Source organism: Papio anubis, chromosome 9 (genome assembly GCF_008728515.1).
Source record: "Papio anubis isolate 15944 chromosome 9, Panubis1.0, whole genome shotgun sequence".
Classification (NCBI taxonomy): Eukaryota; Metazoa; Chordata; class Mammalia; order Primates; family Cercopithecidae; genus Papio; species Papio anubis.
The window spans coordinates 30,420,049-30,438,307 of NC_044984.1; the positions used below are offsets into that span (position 1 = coordinate 30,420,049).

Below are 18,259 nucleotides of genomic sequence, written 5' to 3' on the forward strand. Positions count from 1 at the left end.
AAACATGAGAATGCAGATATCTCCTTTATATATTTATTTATTTTATTTTGGATATTTACCTAGTGGTGAAATTGCTGAGTCATACAGTAGTTCCATTTTTAGTTTTTTGAGGACCATTTTCTTACTTTTTGACAAATTTGTAGGAGCTCTTTGTTGTGGCCAAATACATGCTCTACATATTCAGAGGATGTATATTATCTACATGAGAGATGTAATGTTCTCTCTGTCTGTTATATATATATGTGTGTGTATAAGTATCTCTTTCCATGTATGTATATATGTTTGCACATAAATATGTTTAATGTATATATGTTTATAGTATTATCTAATTCTACTATATTCTCATTTTTCTACTAAATATGTGGAATTTCCAGTTTATATTTGTAATTTAAAATCAAGTTTTCCTTTCACTTCTGCAAGTTTTTCCTTGTTGTTTTATAATAAAAAATTCCAAAAATACAGAAATATAAAACAGGATGATATACATCTATGTACCCCAAACCTAGAATTTTGTTACTTTTATCATATTTGTGTCAGATATCTCAAGACATAAAACATTTCTGATTAAGGTTGAGCATGGTGGCTTATGTCTATAATCCCAGCACTTTGGGAGAATGAGGCAGGAGGCTCACTTGAGCCCAGGAATTCAAGACCAACCTGGGCAACATGGCAAAACCCTGTCTCTACAAATAATACAAAAATTAGCTGGGTGTAGCGGCGTTCACTTGTAGTCCCAGCTACCTGGGGTCAGGGGGTGCTGAGGTGGGAGGATTGAGCCCAGGAGGTAAGGCTGCAGTAAGCTGTGATTCTGCCACTGCACTCCAGCCTGGGTGAGAGAGCTAGACCTTGTCTCAAGAAAAGAAAAAAAAAAATTCAGATAAAATTAAAGCCCCTTTTGCATACTTGCCTGGTTTACGCTATGTATCTCTCTTTGTAGAGACAATTACTACCATAAAGTTTTAAAAATAGTTCCTGTCCATTATTTAATTATACTTTTAATACTTATATATATCTATAAATAAATTATTGGTTTTTAAAATATAAATAAAGTTCCCTTAAATCATTTCACAGGAGTTGCTACAGCAGCACAGAAAGCTTTTTTAATATTATGATTCTCTCAAAGCTGTACTATGAGTCAGGGGTAAAGAAAAAAGGCCAAAAAAAATATCCAATTCTCAAATTATAGCTTCTATGGCAGGAAAGTATTAGAATACACCTCCACCTGTAACATAAAGCAAGCAAACCACCAGATATCTCCAACTAGGATCTTAAGATTCCCTCTAAACTGTTCTCTAGAAATACCATTTGTGCCTTTAATCTGCCTTTACAATTTTTATTTATGTATCTTGAGACAAGGTCTCACTCTGTTGCCCAGGCTGAAGCGCAGTGGCACGATCACAGCTCACTGCAGCCTCAACCCCCAAGGCTCAAGTGATCCTCTTACCTCAGCCTCCCAAGTAGTTGGGACTACAGGCATGCACTACCACAATCAGCTAATTTTCTGTATTTCTTGTAGAGATGGGGTCTCAATATATTGCCCAGGCTGGTCTTGAACTCCAGGGCTGAAGTGAGCCTCCTGCCTTGGCCTCCCAAACAGCTGGTATTACATGCATGAGCCCTGCGCTCAGTCTTAATCTGCTTTTTAAATAGGAACACAGAACAAAAAAGATTGTTTGCAAATAAACATTTGAAAGAATAGAGCAACAGCTGATCAGAGTCCAGGCATTGAAACAAAGCAATGATTGTAGAAGAAGACAATATAAACAACTCTGGAGCAAGAAACTCAAAAGCAGAGACTTTGCAGTAATGTGTGTGCTGGTTATTTCCATTGACCTAAAAGCTCTACCTGGAACACATATAAACTAGGAGGATCTTGTTAACTTATTACCTGAGTAGAAAGAAGTCACTGCCACCAACATTGTGCAACTTTATTAACCATTCAAGTCCAGTAGCATCTGGTAAAATTAGGACAGAATTGGGATTAAAAAATGAACAAATATTCAGTACCGAACATTCAAAGAAGCCACTACATACTCTTTTCACAAATATGTTTCACAAAGCCAGTACAGTACTAGCCATTAACCCAGTACACCAAGGGTACTGAAGTAGTAAAGATGCAACAAGAAAAATAGCTATGTTAGAAAGACCAACATTTCAGAAAAAGAGTAAAACTCTTCCAGTTTCTTCCCTTTAGGTCCTAAAACAACATCGCACAGTCTGGATCTACCTATCTAGCCCTATATCAGCTTCTAGAATATTTGTCAGGAGCAAAAAATAAAATGACCCTGGCCAGTGTAGTATGGATATTTAGGAAGACAAGCGGGGAGAAAGTCAGTTCTCAGAACAAATTACTCAGCTTCAGCCTCATCACCAGGATCTCTGGATTCTTTGCTCTTCCGCATTTCTTCAATGTGCTTATCTTTCTCTGCAAACACTCCAGTGTGTTAGTCATTTGCACCTTCCTGTTCTCTTTGTTAGCTTCCATTTTGTGGGTCAGTTTCTCTTCTGCTGTTTTAATGAAGCTGTTCTTCTACTGATTTCTGAAGCACTTCTTTCTCCTGCTCTCATTTTTCAGCAAGCTGCTTCAAGACCTCAGCTTCGCAAGGCTTGTGTCTTTCTTCTGAAGCTTCTGATTTATTCTGAATTTCCTCCAGGGAAAGATCTTTCTTCTTTGGAGGGGAAATGAGGAACTTTGGGATGGATTCTTTTGATGGGGTCTGAGAATCAGCTCAAAAGCCTGGCCTGAGGCATGCTTCTCTAGTGCTTTCACTTGGATATCAGAAGCCATGATGAATAAAAGACAAGAGATTGGCAGTGTATTCTACAAAATCCACTGGAATAAGGAAAACCCTGCTCGGTCCGAGCCACCTGACCACACTCTGAGCTGTTTTCTATATTTATAAAATGTAAGAGTAGTATATTAAGTTTGTTAAGTTTCCTAACGTGACTAAATTTGACTAAACTACACGACAGGTTTCCTTTGTGTAAGACTGGTGTTAGTTGCAAATTCATGATATTTTCTTGTGGAATATTCCTTTTATCATTAAGTAATGTCTCTCTTTATCTGTATTCATGTTTTTCACTTTAGAGACTATTCTGTTTGATTTCAGTACTGCTCCATCATGTTTCCTTGGTTTCTTTTGCTTAACATTATGTTTGCAAAATTTATCTGCATTGTTGCATGTAGCTATGGATTATTCATTTCCATTTTCACGTTGTTCATGTCCATTTTCACTAATGTATAATATTCTGTTGTTTGACCAATTTATTCTACAGTGAATATACAGTTGGGTTGTTTGTAACTCTTTACTATTATGAATATTCTTAGACATGTCTTTTGGTACACACATATCTGTGTTTCAACTGAGTATATATAGCTAGTAGTGGAACTGCTGGCTCATAGGGTAGTCATATGTTTAGCTTAATGCCAGTTTTTCAAAGTGGTTGTACCCAGTCACAATCCTACCATTGGTGAATGAGCATGCTTGTGGTCCATATCCTTGCCAACACTTGGCATTGTTAATCTTTTAAATTTTAGTCATTTTAGTGAGTATATAATAGCAATGCAATGTAGCTTTAAATTGCAATCTCTGATTAATATGGGAACACATTCATCTTTTTATTGTCTGGTTGGATATCCTCTTTTGTGGAGCATCTACTCAAGTATTTTGCCCTCTTTCATTTTGGGTTAACTATGTTTCTTACTGATATATAGGAATTCCTGTTATATGCTGGATATGAACCTTCTGTTTGTTATATATGTTGCAAATATGTTCCCCCATTCTGTGGACTGCCTTTCTACTTTCTTAATCATGTCTTTTGCTGAAGAGAAGTACATTTTATAGTCAAATTTATCAGTATTTTCCATTACAGCAGGTGATTTTTTTGTCCTGTTTATAAACTTTCCCTGTCCTAAGTTCATAAAGATATTCTCTGATGTTTTCTTCTAGAAGAATTCAGTAAGTTTATTGTCTCACTTTTACTTTTTGACTTACAAACCACCAGGAATTGATTTTTTTTTTTTTCTACATTTTTATTTTAAGTTCCGGGATATTCACCTAGGTATTAAAGCCCCACATGCGTTATCTATTTGTCCTGATGCGATCCCTCCCCTTGCTCCCCACCACTACAGGCCCTGGTGTGTGTTGTTCCCCTCCCTGTGTCCATGTGTTCTCATCATTCAGCTCCCACTTACGACATGTGGTGTTTGGTTTTCTGTTCCTGTGTTAGTTTGCTGAGGATGATGTCTTCCAGCTTCATCTATGTCCCTGCAAAGGATATGATTTCATTTATTTTTATGGCTGCATAGTATTCCATGGTGTATATGTACCACATTTTCTTTATCCAGTCTATCGTTGATGAGCATTTGAGTTGGTTCCATGTCTTTGCTATTGTGAACAGTGCTGCAATAAACATATGTATGCAATAAACAAACATTCATTGTAATAGAATCATTTATATTCCTTTGGGATATACCCAGTAATGGGATTGCTGGGTCAAATAGTATTCCTGGATGAACACATTCTTTATGAAGAAAGATTAAATAAATTCTTCTCTAGTGTCAAGCTACTTTAAACTTGTTTTAATTCAAGACTACTGTGGTACCTTCAATCTGTCTACAGACTGTCTAATTTAACTCACAAGAGGCAGTATCAGAAACTGGGATTTCCTGATAACTAAGATTTATAGTTAACTTTTTTTAAATTTTATTTTACTTTAAGTTCTGAGATACATGTACAGAATGTTCAGGTTTGTTACACAGGTATACATGTGCCATGGTGGCTTGCTGCCCCTATCAACCTGTCATCTAGGTTTTAAGCCCTGCATGTATTGGGTATTTGTCCTCATGCTCTCCCTCCCCTTGCCCCCAACCCCACGACAGGCTCCGGTGTGTGATGTTCCCTTCCCTGTGTGCATGTATTCTCATTGTTCAACCTGAATTCGAATGCTGGCCTGTCTTGCTAGGTTGGGGAAGTTCTCCTGGATCATATCCTGAAGTGTGTTTTCCAATGTGGCTCCATTCTCTTCATCACTTTCAGGTACACCAATCAATTGTAGGTTTGATCTTTTCATAGTCCCATATTTCTTGGAGGCTTTGTTCATTTCCATTATTTTTTCTCTAATCTTGTCTCCGCACTTTATTTCAGTAAGTTGATCTTCAATCTCTGCTATCCTTTCTTCTGCTTGATCAATTTGGCTATTGATATTGTATATGCTTCGTGAAGTTCTCATGCTGTGTTTTTCAGCTCCATCAGGTCATTTATGTTCTTCTCTAAACTGGTTATTCTAGTTAGCAGTTCCTGTAACCTTTTATCAAGGTTCTTAGCTTCCTTGCACTGGGTTAGAACATGCTTCTTTAGCTCGGAGAAGTTTGTTATTACTGACCTTCTGAAGTCTACTTCTGTCAACTCGTCAAACTCATTCTCCATCCAGTTTTGTTCCCTTGCTGGCAGGGAGTTGTGTTCCTTTGGAGAAGAGGCGTCCTGATTTTTGGAATTTTCAGGCTTTCTGCTCTGGTTTCTCCCCATCTTTGTGGTTTTATCTACCTTTGGTCTTTGATGTTGGTGACCTACGGATGGGGGTTTTGGTGTGGATGTCCTTTTTGCTGATGTTGATGCTATTCCTTTCTGTTTGTTAGTTTTCCTTCTAACAGACAGGACCCTCAGTTGCAGGTCTGTTGGAGTTTGCTGGAGGTCCACTGCAGACCCTGTTTGCCTGGGTATCACCAGCGGAGGCTGCAGAACAGCAAATATTGCTGCCGGGTCCTTCCTCTGGAAGCTTCATCCCAGAGGGGCACCCGCCTGTATGAGCTGTCTGTCGGCCCCTACTGGGAGGTGTCTCCCAGTCAGGCTACATGGGGGTCAGGGACCTACTTGAGGAGGCAGTCTGTCCGTTATCGGAGCTCAAACGCTGTGCTGGGAGAACCACTGCTCTCTTTAGAGCTGTCAGGCAGGGACGTTTCAGTCTATAGAAGCTGTCTGCTGCCTTTTGTTCAGATATGCCCTGCCCCCAGAGGTGGAATCTAGAGAGGCAGTAGGCCTTGCTGAGTTGTGGTGGGCTCCGCCCAGTTTGAGCTTCCCTGCCACTTTGTTTACACTGTGAGCACAGAACGGCCTATACAAGCCTCAGCAATGGCAGACACCCCTCCTTGCACCAATCTCCCATATCCCAGGTTGATCTCAAACTGCTGCGCTAGCAGTGAGCAAGGCTCCGTGGGCATGGGACCTGCTGAGTCAGGCACAGGAGACACTCTCCTGGTCTGCTGATTGGGAAGAACATGGGAAAAGCGCAGTATTTGGGCAGCAGTGTACCGTTCCTCCAGGTACAGTCACTCACAGCTTCCCTTGGCTAGGAAAGGGAAATCCCCTGACCTCTTGCACCCAGGTGAGGCGATGCCCCACCCTGCTTCAACTTGCCCTCCGTGGGCTGCACCCACTATTCAACCAGTCCCAATGAGATGAACCAGATACCTCAGTTGGAAATGCAGAAATTGCCCATCTTCTGCATCGATCCTGCTGGGAGCTGTAGACTGGAGCTGTTCCTATTTAGCCATCTTGGAAGTGACCTCCCAATTTCTTTTTAATGATATAAAATCTTTCCTAAGCATCAGTAGGATCAGAAAAGCAAATTTTTCAGAAATTTCAAAAATGTAGAGAAAAGGTTGGACATTTGTTAGGTAAGTAAAAATATATACAATTATATACATATAAAATTATTATATTTGTTGTGTAACATAAAATGTTATTTGTATTGCTCACTGTAGATCTAGTGATTGTAAGAACTTATGTAGCATTTTATCAAGCCTCCTTATCTCTTTAGAGACTTCAAAGACTTCAGAAAGGTATGGAGAACATCAAATGTTGGTCAAGACGGTAGTCAACAGGAACTCTCAAACATTGAGAGTAGGCATGTAATTTGGTACAAGCATCTTGGAAAACTGTTTGGCCTTATCTAGTAAAGCTAAAGATGTATAGATCCTAAGATCTAGCAATTCTGGTTGTAGGTATCAACCCTAGAAAACCTTGCACTTTTGAGTCAGAAGATGTAGACAACAAAACTCACAGCAGCACTGTTTGTAACACAGAAAACTAAAAACAACTCAAATTACCATCCACAGTAAATAGAATGAATTACAATATAGTTATACAATGGAACCTTATGTTTGTGCAATTTATTCAAGTGGTTGCATGTGGCCACGGTTCATTTGGTTCTCAATATGTGCTATAATATATAGATGATACATGTATGTGTATATACATGTATTTCATTGTGTGAATATACTATATTTAATTTTTCCAGTCTGTTGTCATTTGACATTGTCAACATACATTGCTTTACTTCTTTCTTTTAAAAAGTTGAGATGAAGGTCAGATAATATGAAATTAATCATTTTATAGTGTACACTTCAGTGGCATTCTGTACATTTACAATGTTGTGCAACTACCACCTGTATCTAGTTCTAAAACATTTTCACCAGCCCAAAAGAAAACTTATCTCTATTAAGAAGTCAGTCCCAGCCGGGTGTGGTGGCTCCCACCTGTAATCCCAGTACTTTGGGAGGCTGAGGAGGGTGGATCATCTGAGGTCAGGAGTTCGAGACCAGCCTGACCAACATGGTGTAACCCCATCTCTACTAAAAATACAAAATTAGCCAGGTGCAGTGGCGGGCATCTGTAATCCCAGCTACTTGGGAGGCTGAGGCAGGAAAATCACTTGAACTATGGAGGAGGAGGTTTCAGTAAGCTGAGATTGTGCCACTGCACACCAGCCTGGACAACAAGAGTGAAACTCTGTCTCAAAAAAAAAAAAAAAAAAAAGTCAATCCCCAATCTTCCTTTTTGTAATACCTCAGAACTACCAATTTGCTTCCTGTCACTATTGATTTATCTGGATTTATACAGTATGTGGCCTCTGTGTCTGGCTTCCTCCAGTTAACATCATGTTTTCAAGGTTCATCCACACTGTAGTATGTATCAGTATTTCATTCCTTTTTACAGCTGAATAACATTCAACTATGCAAATATACCACATTTTGTTTATTGATTCATCAACTGATGGACATCTGTCTGGGTTTTCCCACCTTTTGGCTAATGTGAATAATGCTGCTATGAACATTTATGTACAAGTATTTGAGTACCCAGTTTCAATTCAATTGAGTATATACTTAGAAGTCAAATTGTAGCAGAATTGTAGGCCAAGTGTAATGGCTCACATCTATAATCCCAGCACTTTGTAAGCCAAAGTGGGAATATCTCTTGAGTCCAGGAGTTTGAGACCAGCCTTGTTTATTTGGTTGAGCCACAGGTGAGCGGTCTCTCAAAACAAAAGTGAATGCAGAGCCTTGCCTAACAGTGCAAAGCCAGCTGCTTATATATCTGGCTCCTGTCACAGTCTGATTTGATTGATGAGGTTGATGGGGTGCTGGGCATATGGGTGGCCAAAATTATCAAGGACTGTGGAGTAAAATGTAGTGGTTTCCACTGGGGCAGAAAGAGAAGGACTTCTGGGCTTGGATGCTCAGTGGGAGGTACCCAGGGGAGGAAGCTGGGTATCTGATGCTCAGGCATCAATAGTGGGGTGACATCAATACAAGAGTGGACAGCAAGAGGGAAATATCATCCTCACCGCCCTCAGCATTCCCTGTGAGCCAGCCTCCCCGCCATTCTGCATTCCCCACACTTTCAGCTGGTGAACAGCAGTCTCCTGTTGGCTGTTGCTATAATTCGTAACTTGGGCACACAGTAAGTTCCTTGGTCTCTGATCCCTTAGGGGAAAAAGGCAACCAAATGCAACTGATGGGGTCTGAGTAAAGTCCTCAGTGGGGAAGAGAAGCTAAAGTGACACTGTAGGTGGAGCCTACGATGTTCGCCAATATCTGTCTTAGTCAACAAACAACACCCCCTTGGTCAAGGCAGATTATATTTTTACTGACTCTTGGGCTGTTGACAATGTTACCTGGTCTGCCACTTGGAAGAAAACAAACAAGCTGATTACAGACACTCCTCTTTAGGACTGTGAACTGTGAAAACAAATCACAGCTAAGAATCAGACAGATGTCTGTGGCAGTGGCTCACTCTCCAATGGAATGGACTGCAATGACACTGCTAATCAAGTATATACCATCCGGACTGCTGCCACTGCTGTCAGGATCAGCAGTCTGCACACCGCAACAACACACTGCACATAGCAACATCTGCCATCATGGCCTGGGAACAAAGTAAAGATTACATGTGTCTGACACTACTATTGCATGCTGGTCTTGTGCTTCCTTTCAAAAGTCAGCCTGTTTTGTCTCAGTAAAGTAAGCCATATTGCATGGGGTGTGGTCCCTCTTACTTCTGGCAAGTTGACTATATCAGGCCTTTGACACACACACACACACACACGCATGCACACACACACACACACACACACACACACACGGGGCTAATGTTAATGTGTTACAGTTGTTGACATTTTTTCGAGTTATGGTTTCATTGTTCCAGTCTGTTCAACCAACTCCAGTCACACTGATCAAAATGTGTTACGCTTTTGGTTTTCCAGACCACTTCCACTCTGACAATGATACGTCTTTTACTGCGCAGAGGTTGCTCAAAAATGAGCCAATAGTCAAGGTATTCAACGGATATTTCACGCCCCTTATCATCCTCAGGCTATTGGCTCCAACAAGAAGTAAAACGGACTTTTAAAAAATCCACTGAAAGAAATTTCTGACTCTACCTTCTTCACACTCTCCTGGTCCATGCATCTTAGTAAGGTAGTTTGGTCACAAAAAATGTACCCCAAAAGGGTTCATAGTCTCCTAGCCACCTCCTATATAATGATCAGGATGAAAAGGGGAAGGTTTGCTAGACTTAGTCTAAAATTCTGGGATTCCACTCTGACAATTGCTGGGCATGATATGCAGCTTTCTTTCTCCGAACAACGACTCCAAGCCAGCCTGGTTGGTATACTCTCTGGGTGGCAGTCTGGCAAAAGGGAACTTAGGAAATTCAAACTTAATTCTGGTTCAGCCACCTGGATTCTCTTGTTGTACTGAAACCTGGATAAGGGGTCAGCAAACTATGACCTGTGGGACAAACCTGGCTAGTTGCTGATTTTTAGAAATCAAGTTTTATGCCTGGCATGGTGGCTCATGCCTGTAATCCCAGCACTTTGGGAGGCTGAGGCGGGCAGATCACCGGAATTCAGGAGCTCGAGACCAGGCTGGCCAAGCTGGTGAGAGCCTGTCTCTACTAAAAATACAAAAAGTTAGCCAGGCATGGTGGTGCATGCCTGTAATCCCAGCTACTTGGGAGGTTGAGGCAGGAGAATCACTTGAACCTGGGAGGCGGAAGTTGCAGTGAGCTGAGATCGAGCCACTGCACTCCAGCCTGGGCAACAAAGTGAGACCCCATCTCAAAAAAAAAAAAAAAAGAAATCAACTTTTACTGGAACACAGCCTTTCTCACACACACACACACACACACACACACACCCCACCTCTGGGGCTATTGTTAATGTGTTACAGTTGTTGACATTTTTTTCAGGTTATGGTTTCATTGTTTCAGTCCGATCAACCAACTCCAGGCACACTGATCAAAGTGTGTTATGTTTTTGGTTTTCCAGATCACTGTGATCTCAGCTCACTGAAAGCTCTGCCTCCTGGGTTCACGCCATTCTCCTGCCTCAGCCTCCCAAGGAGCTGGGACTACAGGCGCCCGCCACTACGCCTGGCTAATTTTTTGTATTTTTAGTAGAAACGGGGTTTCACCATGTTAGCCAGGATGGTCTCGATCTCCTGACCTCGTGATCCACCCGCCTCAGCCTCCCAAAGAAGACCACTTTCACTCTGACAATGATAGGTCTTTTACTGCAAAGGTTGCTCGACAATGAGCCGATAGCCAAGGTATTCAACAGATATTTCACACCACTTATCATCCTCAGGCTGCTGCCATTTCTTTATGTGTTGTCTGTGGCTGCTTGTGTTCTACAATGGCAGAGCTGAATAACTGTGTCAGAGGATGTGTAGCCCACAAAGCTAAAAATATTACGATCTGGCTCTTCACAGAAAGTTTACCAACTCCTGCCCTAGGTAATAAAGATAACTACCACTTGGTTGAGGACACTGCTCACCAAGTACCCCTACAGTGACCCACGCCAGTCAAGGGGGGAAATAAGGTAAGTCCGTATAAACTTGGTAAAAATGCTCTTGTTCCTCTTGCATGTGACCTCTCTGAGTAGAGGATTAGAGAAAAGCAAAGCATTTGAAGTGACTGACAATCACTCCTGTTATATAGCAGATCCCCCTTATCCATGGGAAATATATTCTAAGACTCCCAGTGGACACCTGAAATCATGGATAGTACTGAATCCTAAATCCTATACACACCCTGCATTTACTACGCATACATACCTATGGTAAAGTTTAATATATAAATTAGGCACAGTAAGAGATGAACAACAACAATAATAAAATAGAAGAGTTATAACAGTATCTATAGGGATTGGGTGGAAAAATAAAAAAATACATGTACATCAGTACTCTTGTGCTCTGGTGCAATTATTAAGTAATATCAGGGTTATGTGAATGCAATAGCCCTGCGACAATAGCTCTGATAACCAAGAAGGCTACTAAATGAACAGCATGGACAGCATGGATATACTGAACAAAGGCAGAATTCACATCCTCGCAGACAGGGCAGGATGGTGTGAGATTTCATCTTGCTATTCAGAATGGTGCACAATTTTAAATTTATGAATTGTTTCTTTCCAGAATTTTCCATTTAACATATATTTTTTTTTACCATGGTTGGCAGTTTCATGGTACCTGAAACTGCTGAAACAAAACAGCAGATAAGGAGAGACTACTATATTTTGCTTTATGCAGATTTCAGGTATATTTCAATATATTACCTTTTTCCCACAACATAGCTCTCTGCCCTCCACCACCACCTTTTTCCTCTCAGTCTTTTTCATCTTAGCCCTTTAGTATGCTCTTCTTGGAGCTCAGCAGTGCAGAGGCTGTACCATGTGTTTCCCAAAGTAAATGGTTTCCTCTTTCTGCTCCAGTTCCCTCCAGCTGCAATAGCAGGGAGTTGGGACAGAAACAAATCAAATAGATTTTAAAATTCTGGGAGGACTATTAAATGGCCATAAAGCCCATCCAGAAATCCTGCTGGTCAAACAGATTTATTAAATTCGTCAAATCATATACCAAATTTACTACAGCAATGGAGATCACCTTGACAGGGTTTGGGTAGCATTTCAACAGGGGAAAGTTAGGCAGGAGTATACATAGGGTTCTGGGATACAAACTCCACCAGTTTAAGTGGGTGTTTCTCCCCCGAATGGGTAAGGATTAGGCAAAGTTTGTGACTTAGTAGTTTAAAACTGATGGACACAAGAAGCCAGCCTTGAGCAATCTGTACAGATAAACATACTGTTTGTCCTAAAAATCAAAATGTCTGTCCTGATAGCTGTTTATTTAGATAAACTGATTTGAAAAATTTCCTAGAGCAGAAAGTTATGTTGACATAAGTGGTGTTGATTCTCAGGCCCAACAGTTGGCACAGGCAGTCTCATTTCTCAAGACAAAATGAAAAGAAGTCAGCTAAAACTTAAAATCTTTAAAAGCTGTAAAACAGTTAGGGAGACGGGCGGATATCCCATACAATATTAGTTGCTCTACATTTTATACTTAAAAGAAACAACCTATTACTATTTGGTCAATTCATCATATGGCGACTTGATCTAACAAATAAAAGAGTTTTGGCAACATGGGCTGGTTCTAATGTTAAGTGTTACATAAAATTTTGTCCTTGACTTTCTTTTTTTCTCTCTATAGCCCCTCTCTTAAACTTAACCATGGCTTCCTATCATCTACAAAGTTTTATCCCCAATCTTAGTTACAATCCTTGACCTCTCTTCATTTTATTTATTTATTTAGAGACAGTCTCACTCTGTTGCCCAGGCTGGAGTGCAGTAGCACCATCTTGGCTCACTGCAGCCTCTGCCTCCCGGTTTCAAGCAAGTCTCCTGCCTCAGCCTCCCAAGTAACTGGGAATACAGGTGTGCACTGCCATGCCTGGTTAATTTTTTTTTGCATTTTTGGTAGAGACAGGGTTTCACCATGTTGGCCAGGCTGGTCTCAAACTCCTGAGCTCAAGTGATTTGCCTGCCTTGGCCTCCCAAAGTGCTGGGATTACAGGCATGAGCCACTGCGCCCAGCCTAATCCTTGATCTCTCTTTCAGATTCAAAATTATATTCTAACTGCCTGCTTGATATTTCTACTGGATATTCTGATTCATTTTCGCCATAAGACACTTCTTTCTCCGTAATAGTCTAATCACCATTCTACCTGTCAATGAAGCTAAAAACTAACAGAGTAATTTCTTTTTTTTTTTTTTTTTTTGAGACAGAGTTTGGCTCTTGTTGCCCAAACTGGAGTGCAATGGCGCAATCTCGGCTCACCACAACCTCTGCCTCCGGGGTTCAAGTGATTCTCCCGCCTCAGCCTCCCGAGGAGCTGGGATTACAGGCATGCGCCACCACGCCCAGCTAATTTTGTATTTTTAGTAGAGACAGGGTTTCTCCATGTTGGTCGGGCTGGTCTCGAACTCACGACCTCAGGTGATCCACCTGCCTTGGCCTCCCAAAGTGCTGGGATTACAGGCGTGAGCCACGGCGCCCAGCTAAGAGTTGAATAGTCCCTCTATTCAAAACTATTCATGTCTCAGATCCAAAGGATTCTCTAAGGCAGTGTTAAAGTGCTGGTCAGTGAGGAGACAAGGAGTTTATGTAAGAACATAAACCAAGCCCCGGCTCCTTCATGGAGAAAGCCTCATCAGCTGGACTAAATAGTGTGCTTAGTGACACAGTTAATTACTAGTCTGGCTCAAGCTTCTTTGTTACAAACCAGAAATAGCTTGCTGATCAACTGCCAGTCTCAGATTGTACCTTGTCCCAGAAGGGTACAAAATTAGGTTCTAAGGGCAAATATGGACCTTTACACAGGGACCACACTCTAACATGACAATGAAGATCACGTGCTCATCCCTTTGTCTTACCTCCAAGTTCCGAAGAATTTTTCTTAACATTGTTAGTCTGTTTCCTCTTTTTTCACTAAGCACTGTGTTTTAAAGTACCATCCATGTGAATCTACCCTTTGCTTTTCTTTCATTTTTTAAATTTAATTTTTATTTATTTATTTTGAGACCAGGTTATGAGATTGGCTTTTTACTTTTGGTAGAGACACAGTTTTGCCATGCTACCTAGGCTGGTCTCGATCTCCTGGTCTCAAGCAATCCACCCTCCTCAGCCTCCCAAAGTGTTGGGATTACAGGTGTGAGCCACCATGCCTGGCCTACCCTCTGCTTTTCTAACAGCTGCATAATATTCCGTGGTACCTCTCCCATTCCACCTCCATGCCACCAGAAACAATTCTGCAAAGAACATCTTCACGTCTCCTGGTTTGGGCTCTCCACTTCTTAAGATTTTGTAAGTCTCGGGCCGGGCGCGGTGGCTCAAGCCTGTAATCCCAGCACTTTGGGAGGCCGAGGCGGGTGGATCACGAGGTCAGGAGATCGAGACTATCCTGGCTAACATGGTGAAACCCCGTCTCTACTGAAAATACAAAAAACTAGCCGGGCGTGGTGGCGGGCGCCTGTAGTCTCAGCTACTTGGGAGGCTGAGGCGGGAGAATGGCGTGAACCCGGGAGGCGGAGTTTGCAGTGAGCCGAGATCAGGCCACTGCACTCCAGCCTGGGAGCACAGCGAGACTCCGTCTCAAAACAAACAAACAAACAAACAAACAAACAAAACAAAAACAAAACAAAAACAAAAACAAAAACAAAAACAAAAAAAAAAAGATTTTGTAAGTCTCCTAAGTGTCTCCCTGTTTCCAACTTCTGCCTAATTCAAATCTCTGCTCACAGCACAGTTCTAAAACCTTTGATAGCTCCCCATGACTAAAACAGGAAATGCTTTTATTTCATCCTGGTCCCTAAGATTCTATTCCCAATGACTTGGCTTTATGTCTCACTGCTATGCTATTCATATTGTATCTTCCATTCACATTGGAGCGCTACTTTCTGGTCTTCTCTCATATTTCTTCCTTTCCTGCCTGTCAAACCTTTACTCTTTATTTCACTCTCTTGGATGCACTTCCTCCTATTTGTTTTGCAACTGTCAGATCTTAAAAATAATAACCCCCTTTACAAAGCTTCCTTCTATTCTTTTCCTTATTAGAAATATCAAGTTTGTTACTCTCCCGCTTGTGATATTATTCTACATATATGATAGTTACTTATTTTATTTTTTTGAGACAGTCTTGCTCTGTCGCCCAGGCTGGAGTGCAATGGCGCGATCTCAGCTCACTGCAACCTCTGCCTCCCGGGTTCAGGCGATTCTCCTGCCTCAGCCTCCGGAATAGCTGGGACTACCGGTGCCACCACTACTCCTGGCTAATTTTTGTATTTTTAGTAGACGCCGCGGTTTTGCCATGTTGGCTAGGCTGGTCTCCAACTCTCCTGATCTCAAGTGCCTCGGCCTCCCAAAGTGCTGGGATTACAGGGGTGAACCACCGTGCCCAGATAGTTTTTTTATCTTCAGTAGAGGCGGGGTTTTGCCACATTGCCCAAGCTGGTCTCGAACTCCTGAGCTCGAGCAATTATCCTACCTCGGCCTCCTGAGTTTAATGTAAAATCTCAGATGCCATGGTTTTAGAAAGCCTTCAGTAGATTAAGGAGCTTGTTTTCCTTATCCTTAAGATGTCTATTTTTTACATGGCAATATTAACAGGACTGAAAGCTCCTGGAGAGCCGCAATTGCCCTTGTAATTTCAGTACAATTTCTGGCAGGAAATAATAATAACATTTAATGGTGTTTATTATTTGCTGGGCATCCTTATAAGGGTTTTACATGTGTTAAATTTATCCCTCAGAACAACTCCATGAGAAGGGTGCTATTATCACAAAAATTTTATAGATAAAGAACTTAGGCACAGGCAGAGGTTACGTTACCCGTCCATGGTCACGTGGCTGGTGAATGGCAGAGCCGGGGGCTGAACCCAGCAATCTCAGCCAGGGATCTGTGCTCTTAATCACTGTGCTACGTTTATCCCAGGGTGTGTCAATGTTTATTCCAGTTACAGGGGTGGAATTCTGCTAGAAGCTTTTGAGAACCTCATCTAGTGTTGTGTTTTTTTCTACCAAGGTTTTTAGCTGCTAAGAGAGGCCACTGCCAGGAAGAGCCGGGGCGCCCAGCTGTCAAGGCTGACTGAGGAATGGACACCGAACGCGCAGCGGAGTCTCGGAGGGGCAAACCCGCCAAGAGACCCACTTTGCACAACTGTCCTCAGCCAGGAAACGATAGATCAGGAACCCAGGGACAGAAACACACGCGGGGCCTCTTCAGAGGTCGGGGGGGTGGGAAAGGGGCGGGGAGGAAGAGCAGCGCAGGGCCTGGCCGTTTGGAGGAGGTGCTGGGGCGGCGCGAAGGGAGGCGGAACAGGGTAGACTCACAGATCCAGGAGCTGACTGACCCGCCGTGGGCGAGGCATCGCTGCAGCGTCTGAAGCCTCTTCCGCTGTCCCAGGGCCTCCAGAACGCAACCAGGGACCGTCCGCCAACTCCCGCCCACCGCGCGACGCGTAGGTTTTTGTGACGTCACACGGATTTTTCCGGTGACCGGGGCGTGGCCACGCTTCGGACTCCACAAGGAAAGAAGAGATCCCCCCTTGGGGCGGAGCCACTGAGGGCTGCGCGGAGGAGGCTGGGTGTGATAAAATATAAAGAGGCCCTAAGTTCAGGTGCAATCTGACGGGAGTTGTAGTTCTTTCACCTGTCCGGCGTCTGCTCCGGTGCCGCTGCAGGAGGTTTCTCGGGAGTTCAGCCCAGCGCTCAACCCCGCTGCGACGCCGCGAGCCGAGAACTCTCCTGTGGCGAAGGGAGAGCTGAGAAGTCGCTGCTCTTACTAAAAGGATACGTTGCATGCTGGGCCATAGCCTTGGCGATGTACACTGGAGACCCGCTCGGATACGGACTCCATTAACATCAAACGGAGCGTTTTAGAGGATCGGAGTTTACTGAGCACTTTCTAGGAAGCGTGCACTGAGCTACGTGCTTTCTATGCCTTAGTTCAATACTTAACTGTACTCATTATAATCCGGTGAAATCGTCATTAGTCTTATTTTACAGATGAGGACACTGCGTACCAACAAGTAACCGCACTAAGAATTTCGTCATGGAGGAGAAGGGAACCTGTATTCACATTAGGAAGGTTCCTGAAGAAAGGGCACCTGTAGGTGGAATTTTCTCTTTGGTTCTGCTGCAGAGTATTTGCTGCTTTTTAGTGCTTCCCGCACCCGCCCTGCCATTCTTCCTTGTAGATTAATCTGTTGTTTATATGCCGGGTTCCTTTTTTAAGCTCCTTGAAAGTTGGAACCCACTGCTGTTCGCCTGTTCAGGATGCTGCACATTCTATCAACATGCATTTATTAAGCGCTGAACGAGGGCCAGGGATCGTGCTGGGTGCTAAGGATTGAGTGGTGAACACTTGGGTCAGACAAGTAAAATGGTAATTAGAATAACTGTTAAATGCTTAGATGGGGTTAGTTCTATGGAAGCACCCATGGTTGGGGGGGTGGGATACAGATCAGAGAGAAAAGGGTGGTCTGCAAATAGTTTGGGATGGCTACACTGGAGAGTGATCAAGAGTGAGTGTAGGGCAGGGGTTGGCCGACTTTTTCCATAAAGTGCTCTGAAAGTTGCAGATTCCAGGAGAAGTAACTACTGTCAGACCCAGACAAATTGGAGTCCAGAGACCATAAAGGAAGGGAACTCATGCTCGTATGTCTCAGATAAGAACTGTCTCAAGGCCGGACGCGGTGGCTCACACCTGTAATCCCAGTACTTTCGGAGGCCGAGGTGAGCAGATCACGAGGTCGGAAGTTTTGAGACCAGCCTGGCCAATGTGGTGAAAACCCCGCCTCTACTAAAAATACAGAAAAACAAAAAAGCCGGATGTGGTGGCAGGCGCCTGTAATCCCAGCTACTGAGGAGGCTGAGGCAGGAGAATCGCTTGAACCCGGGGGGCGGAGGTTGTAGTGAACTGAGATTGCGCCACTGCACTCCAGCCTGGGCGACAGCAAGACTCCGTCTCAAAAAAAAAAAAAAAAAAAAAAAAGAGGAAGAACTGCAAGGACTTTAAAAAATAAACGAAAAAACCCACAATTTCTTCACATCTTTCATGCATTTAATGTTTTGCACAACTTGCTCG

General features: G+C 42.7%; 1 protein-coding gene and 1 pseudogene across 8 annotated transcripts in view; both read right to left on the reverse strand.

Annotated features, from left to right (window-relative positions):
• AMN1 (antagonist of mitotic exit network 1 homolog) overlaps positions 1-17,970 on the reverse strand; it is a 60,402-nt gene extending 42,432 nt beyond the window's left edge. For 4 of the 8 annotated variants that reach the window (XR_004176035.1, XM_003906177.5, XM_031650412.1 and 1 more), the window contains exon 1: positions 16,504-17,970. Coding sequence is in view for 3 of the 8 variants with exons in the window: in XM_003906177.5 (XP_003906226.2) it covers positions 16,504-16,973 (470 nt within the window). In the remaining 5 variants the exon portion in view is untranslated. Of the gene's footprint in view, positions 1-1,888; positions 1,956-6,470; positions 7,568-16,503 lie in introns of those variants that run through there. The other 4 variants (XM_009180476.4, XM_009180479.4, XM_031650413.1 and 1 more) reach the window with 4 other exon arrangements.
• LOC103875702 lies at positions 1,962-4,209 on the reverse strand (annotated as a pseudogene).
• Positions 17,971-18,259: the final 289 nt, after the last annotated feature.